At 42.3% G+C, this 7,498-nt stretch overlaps 1 protein-coding gene across 1 annotated transcript in view; it reads right to left on the bottom strand.

Moving 5' to 3' along the window:
• Positions 1-312: 312 nt before the first annotated feature.
• Positions 313-7,498, bottom strand: part of MTPAP (mitochondrial poly(A) polymerase) — a 36,505-nt gene continuing 29,319 nt past the window's right edge. Inside the window, exons 7-9 of the mRNA XM_004386253.2 lie at positions 3,948-4,040; positions 3,793-3,866; positions 313-1,424 (exon numbers count right to left, since the gene is read on the bottom strand). Of these exons, the coding sequence (XP_004386310.1) occupies positions 1,062-1,424; positions 3,793-3,866; positions 3,948-4,040 (530 nt within the window). The 3' untranslated portion in view covers positions 313-1,061. The remainder of the gene's footprint in view (positions 1,425-3,792; positions 3,867-3,947; positions 4,041-7,498) is intronic.

The following is a 7,498-nucleotide window of genomic DNA, read 5'->3' as shown; positions in this document are numbered from 1 at the left end:
GATCTAAAATTTGGATAGGAGCCTATTTTTAATACCACTATAAAATCTAAATCTGAAACAATTTTGAACAGCAAGAACAATAATTACATACCATGAACACAGGAAAGTAATAGCCTAGAAGAAGTAACATTTACCTTGTGCCAGGCCCTTGACCTAGCGCTTCCTACCACCATCTGGTGAAGTAAGCACTGTTATCATTCCCATTTTACAGATGGAACAACCGGGGCCCAGGGAGACTGAGCGACTCTCCATGGAGCCAGCTGGGCTCGAGCCTGTGTTTCCAAACACTCTGCTATCTTGTTTCTTAAACTGGAAGTTATTCCACAGCCAACAGAAATTACACTTCAGTACACACCTATTTCCTACAGGAGAGGGAAGTTCTCAAAAGAGATGGAAAAAATACTAGGTGTATCACATTTTAGTAAAAACAGGGTTTAATTTTTGAAACACAGAAAAAGGAGCTAAAGATTTAAAAATACACTGTAGCAATATTTGTACGTTTGCTTAGAATACCTAGAACGCAGTGACCGCACTCATGTCTGCTCAGAGGAGAAGCATTTACGGAAATCAACCTGTTCTAATTGATAAGTGAGTAACAGCATCTTGCTCAAATAATACAATCATACACATTTTAAAGTACCAGCAAACTTTCAAGTTTTATTGTATTCACTGCCTACATATGTACAAGCCAGAAGACCTTTTAAATGATTTCCAGCCAGGGGGGTGAGGTGGATATCAACGATCGTCTGACTACAAAACTGATTTCTACCATTCACTTTGTAGAGTTTATCTATTTACTGAAAGTCCATTCCAATCTTCTCTCATCCCGTCCTTGCGGTTGAAGTTCTCATAAAGTTCCTGACTTGGGTATCAAACTGATCCATGATACAAAAAGGGACATCTCTCAGAACTTTAGACCAAGCAAAGAGGGCCAATGAGAATAGCATGAAGTGGCGTCAGATGAAAGTTGAGATGTATGAAAGTTTCACACCAGTTCATCCAGGTAGTCCAGAGATCATTGTATATGCAAAAAACCAGGTCTCCAAGCAAAGCAGCAGCTATTATGCCTGAGTACTAATCGTTCTTTTCCCACTGGTGTTTATGGAATTTTCTGTATTGTTACTTTTTATAGAGTCTAACAAGTTTTTAATTCTTTCACTTGCAGGCTTTTTCCCTTTCTTCTTGGCAAGAGACCTACTATTTGATACAGATGGCAGCAACAGAGCCGCCAGCCCCCAGGGCTGATTACTTGATGGTGAAGGACGATCTTTATCTTCCTGTTGTAATATCCAGGCACTTTCTCTGGCCAGATCTACAAATTTTTGCATCTGGCTTTGATTTACATTTTTGCTGACGTTGAGAGAAGTTTCAAAAGGATTCTGAATGTGCAGAGGAGAAGAATCAGGCTTGTTCTGTTCCCTTCCCTATAGATGATTACAAAGAAGACAAAAAGGTATAAATACATGAAGGGCTTAAATCGAAGGGCAGTTTGGTTAACTTATTGACTTGTCTTGTCAAAAACACATAAAATACCAGCATTAACTTTACATAGGAAAGAATTTCTTTCCTAAAAGGATTGGGTAGTATGTGTATATGTGTGTATGTATGTGTGTGTATGTATGTATGTATGCGTGTATGTGTGTGCACGTGTGTATGTACGCGTGTGTGTGTATGTACGTGTGTATGTGTGTGTGTACATACGTGTGTATGGTGTGTATGTCTGTGTGTATGTCTGTGTGTGTGTGTGTGTGTGTGTACTTCTGGGGTTTTTTTTGGCACTGGAGAAAAATAAATGAGGTTTATGAGCTATGGATGGTGATATCACTGCACAGATCAGAGATGCCTGATAACCAATAAGAGTATTTTTAAATAATACTTTTTAACCTAACAGGATAGAGCTAGAAAGGAAAAAGAAAGGCAAAAAATATGAAGATACACCTTTATTTTTGAGCCTTGCTAAAAATATAGTTATTAACTAAAAGCCAGTAGAAAAAGAAGCACACAAAACTAGAATCCTTCAATACAGTAATTTATGTTTCCCAAGTATGCAATGAGAACAGAAGAGAAAGAATAAAAGGTTACCCATTATTCATTTTAAAACACTAAAAATTTTCTATTGCCTTCCTAAATATCCAACAATAAGGCTCTGCCAAATAAGGTAACACCTCATAGACATAAAACGAAAAGAAAGTATTAGCCCAAGAGACAGAAAGGGCCACATAAACCAGACTTCATCAGCCTGAGACCGGAAGAACTAGATGGTGCCCAGCTACTACCAATGACTGCCCTGACAGGGAACAAAACAGAGAGTCCCAGATGGAGCAGGAGAAAGGTGGGGTGCAGAACTCAAATTCTAGTAAAAAGAACAGACTTAATGGTCTGGCTGAGATTCGAGGAACCCCAGAAAGCATGGCCCCCAAATTCTCTATCAGCCCAGAACTAAAACAATTTCCAAAGCCAACTCTTCAGACAAAGATTGGACTGGACTGTGGGACATAAAATGATACTCATGAAGAGTGTGCTTCTTAGCTCAAGTAGATACATGAGACTAAATGGGCAGCTCCTGTCCAGAGGTGAGATGAGAGGGTTAGGAGCTGGCTGAACGGACACGGGAAATCCACGTAGAAAGGAGGAATGTGCTGTCACAGTCTAGACAGAGCAACTAGGGTCAACTAACAATGTATGTATAAATTTTTGTATGAGAGACTAACTTGAACTGTAAACTTTCACTTAAAGCACAATAAAAAAAATAATTGAAAGAAAGAAAACAAAAAGCTAAAGCTAGGAATCATATGAACAGCAGTGACCCCATCAAATCACATCACATACGAGTTATAACAAAACCAATGGCCAAGATTCCCCAGCACAAGCAGCACCTGCTTATTCCCTATCTTCTACCCTGTCCCTCTCAGCAGGGGCCTGGCCCGCCCGTCCTCTGCGGGCACTAAGCTACCAGTACAGAAAGCATAAAGGACTTTATATGTCTGCCGACCTTTTTTCTTCTGGATTGCATTCCAGAGCTTTCTGTGCCCTACCCCCACGCCCCCAACTTTTTAAAACAAAGTCTCCACCGGCAGGATAAGGGTTAGGGAACAATGAACAAGGAAGAATTGAAAAAACAGAGTAAAACTGACTATCTGGGTATGTGTTTTCTGAACCCAGTTTTATAAAGTTTGTAACCAAGTAACCAAATGATAAACAGAACCAACCTAAACAGAGTGCTATCACCAGTATCCCTCACTCGTAAACAAATCCTGCCCAGGGGTCTGCTGATTTTCTTTTTTAGAAAAACGATGATCATTTTAGCTATTCAAGTGAACCAAAATCATGAATTCACTTCCCCCAAATAAATTAAATCTTAAGGGCTCAAAATGAGAGAATCACTAAAATCTATCTTTGAGACTGTGTATCCAATTTCTTCCAAAGGAACACAAATCCAGTTTAAAAACAACTCTATGTAAAATTATGTTTTCCAGAAAACTTTTCAGAATACAGTCCACATTTTCAAGGACAGGGTATTAGCACTAAGAGATGACAGCAGTATCACGGCATAGTGAAAAGGGCATATGATCTAAAGTCGAAGGACCTGGCTTTTGCTCTTGGAAAAAAACTAGCTGACTAATCTTAGCAAAGTGTTGAAGCTCATCTAGGCATCTGTTCCCTTACTGACATCTATTACTGCAGAGCTTACATGAAACAGCACTTGTTAGCACGGTTTGAAATTAAGCTAATTAAGTATGAGTACAGTAGAAGACCGGATACGTAATAACCAAATGTAAAAGATATATTTACCTGTCTGATATTTATGGAATTTTTATTGAAGGCAAAATTTCCAAAATATTCAAAAAATTCCTTCAGTAGTAATTCTGCAAAGAAATAAAACAAAGAAAATAAGAGGAAATTTCGTTTCAATCCAGGAAAAAGAAAAGAAGAGAAAAATCACTTACCTAGTGTTTCTGTGTTTCCGGAAGGTTTAATTCTATTCAAGTCACTAGTAAATGTACAGTTGTGGCCTTCTATTACGCATTTATCTTCTGCAGCTTAAATAAACAGAAATGGAAAAATATTTCACAGTGTATTTTCAAGATACTCCCTACTTCAGAAAAGGAATCTAGGATTTAAAGCAATCAATGTTATAGATTAATGTGTGCTTATCAGTCAGTGTTCTATAGATTTATGGTTAGTAGGAAGTTAAAAGGAAGAAAGGCCTGGCAATCTACTTCCAAAAATCAGCCAATGAAAACCCTGATCACCACGGTCTGATCCAGTTGTGCATGGGGTCGCCAGGAGTTGGGGGCCGACTCCACAGCAGCAAATAACAGGATTTAAAAACCCCTTTTTAAAAAGGTTTGGGACTAGTTATAACACAGTGAAATTACCATTTACTTTACCACGCTAGCTTCACTGTCTATCAACAGCCCAATGATTCCTAATCTGTTTTCAGAGGTGATCAGCTTTCTAATCATCAGTGAAAACGTAGGCAGGTTTCACTTCTCACCAACTCAAATTATGGTACTATGTTTACTCCGTAATGCTTAATTTCCATCTCCCTTTCCATTCTTACCACTGCTTTAGGCATTTATTCAACCACTCATCCATGACACAAACCGACTGCCCTAAGAGTTCTGAAGAACTTCAGGTACTTTCTAAAATGCAGTACTCTAGAGGGACTGGGGGAGTCCCTGGGGGGTGCAAGCAGTTAAGCTCCTGACTACTAACCAGAAGGTTGGTGGTTCAAACCCACCCAGAGGCACCTCAGAAGAAAGGTCTGGCGATCTGCTTCCAAAGGGTCACAGCCATTGAAAACCATACAGAGCAGTTCTACTCTGCACACATTGGGTTGCCATGAGTCAGAACCGACTTGAAGGCAACTATTTTGCTTTTTTTTTTTTAAAGAGACTGGGATTCAGCACAATGAATTTAACAACACACTGGACTCAGGCACCTGCCTTTTCTAACATATCACTAGAGATAATCATTCACCGAATTCTTGATGATTATGGTCACCAAGAAATACCTCACCCACTCTTCCTCCCACTGTTTAACACCGTGGGTAACTCCGTCTCTTACTTAAAAAAATCTAATCAACAGCCACCCCACGTGCAAGCATCTCACAGCTCCAAGCTGGTGCTCCCCCTCTGCGTGCATCGTCCAGAAGCACTGACCTCCTGCATCTGGTGATCTGCACGCTCCCCACGCCCCTGGCCCAGCCTGGGACCACAAAGCCCACTGGCCTATTTGTTAACGCTGCTCCCACAGGCCAGCCCACCACCACAGTGGCTAGCATTTAACAGGTACATAATCAATAATTTTCTGAATGATTATTATTTGACTGTGAATGCTATCATCAGAGAGACGTTCGAAAGAGGAAAAACAGTCTCTATGAGTGTTGTTGTTCATTTAAAAATTAAGTGTTTTTAACAGAAAATATTAAAACTTAAGGGAAAAAAAATTATCCTTTAAGATAGGGTCATTTTTGTTTTTTCAAAATCGTGAAAGCATTCCGACCTAACAGCCAGCCAGTTGCCAGGTCTTTCCCTCTCTTCTCCTCTCTTTCCCTGTCTTTGTCTCCCAGTACTTGGTCCAGTTCCACAGCCACTAAGCACATACGGCTATTTAAAACTGAGGTGAAAACTTCAGTTCCTCAGTCACGCTGGCCATATTCCCAGTTCCTAACAGCAGTAGGTGGCTGACCGCCACCAGAGCGCACAGCACAGATACAGAACACTTCCATCATTGCACGAAGTTCCGCCTCAGAAAAACGATTCTACACCTACTGAGGCTTATGACACCCCGTTGGTCTGCTTAACCCCGTGGTGCTGGCCTTCTTTTTACAAATGGTGCAGGAAACACTGGTGAAAACTTCACAAGTAAACACAAACTCCCTCAGTTGCTGGAAAAATAGCCATGCCGGTACCTTCATCAACTCACAATCAAACTGCTGACTCAGCCTTCAGTAAGCACATGTGAACTTTAAAGCTACATAAACGATTAAGGTTACGGATTTACTCAATTTGCCTTCCTTTGGTACAGCAATGACTCCTTCCGTGTGACATACATGACAAATGAAATTCACTGAGTAACATAATTCCCACAGACTGCCAGACTGAAACCCTCCCACATTTTTCAGGGAACTCATGTACTATAACAATTTATAATTTTGCAGAGATCCATATTGGTATCAATAGATTACTAGGGACTGCAGTATAAACAATATGGGTTGTATGATCATTTAGGCTAATCCTTCTGGTCAGAAGACCAGAAATCAGCTGTGTTGGCCACATGCATTTTTAATGAATAACCCAAAGCTGACAGATGCCTGAATAAGGGACATGACAACATCAGTCAAGTTCACGTAAAGGCTTAGTATTTTGTCTTTTATTAAAAATATCTGGGTGGCACACACAGTTAAGCACTCAACTACTAGCAGAAAGGTTGATGGTTCCAACCTAACGAGCGGCACCTCAGATGACCGGCCTGGTGATCTGCTTCCGGAAGGTCCCAGCCTTGAAAACCCCACGGAGCAGGTCTACTCTGCACACGTGGGGTCGCCATGAGTCGGAATCGACTTGACAGCAGCTAACAACAACGTTTTGTTTTCTTATAAAAGAAGAGTTTGCTGGAATTAAACAGTTAAAACATTATAAAAGTATACTCAGCGTTATTATAATTATTACCACGTCTGAGCCTTCCAGCACACCATGGGTCAACAGTAATTAAACGGGAAAAGTCAATAGGTGGTTTTGCCCTACTGATTCACGCAGGCGAATTCACTGTTAATACTTGGGGGAGGGGGGTCGCTAGGCATGAAGCTTAGCCAAATTGCCATTTTGCTCCTTTCTAACCCACACAGAGTAAATTTCAAAAACGCAAATCTAAGCAAGTTCCCCTCATCTACTTGGATCAACCACGTGAAGAATCTGGGTTCCACATGGTTCTATTCAAGTGACTCAAAGCCGCTTTGTAACGGGTAGCTTGTCTCCTTCTCCAGAGGAACAATCCATAACTGGGCCCCTGCAGAGAAGGTGGCCCGGAGGAGACAACGCGGATACAGCCGGGCTGCGTGACTGGAGGGCCCACGGCTTAACCACCTCCCCTTCTCCTGTGCTGGGTCGGAGCTTCCCTCACAGAGCTGCCTCCAGGCTCCACTCCCACACCCGCAAGCCCTGCATTTACATCCCAGAGCCGGCTCTGCCCTCCAGGCCTGGGAGTCACACAGGCTCAGGGCTTCCTGTGAGGGCGCTGGGAGCCTGCTCTGCCCTCCGGGCCTGGGAGTCACACAGGCTCAGGGCTTCCTGTGAGGGCCCTGGGAGCCTGCTCTGCCCTCCAGGCCTGGGAGTCACACAGGCTCGGGGCTTCCTGAGGGCACTGGGAGCCTGCTCTGCCCTCCAGGCCTGGGAGTCACACAGGCTCGGGGCTTCCTGAGGGCCCTGGGAGCCTGCTCTGCCCTCCAGGCCTGGGAGTCACACAGGCTCAGGGCTTCCTGTGAGGGCGCTGG

Source organism: Trichechus manatus, unplaced genomic scaffold (assembly GCF_000243295.1).
Source record: "Trichechus manatus latirostris isolate Lorelei unplaced genomic scaffold, TriManLat1.0 scaffold00160, whole genome shotgun sequence".
Taxonomy (NCBI): Eukaryota; Metazoa; Chordata; class Mammalia; order Sirenia; family Trichechidae; genus Trichechus; species Trichechus manatus.
Note: the sequence above shows the minus strand (reverse complement) of the source record. Positions and strands in the feature narration are given on the sequence as shown.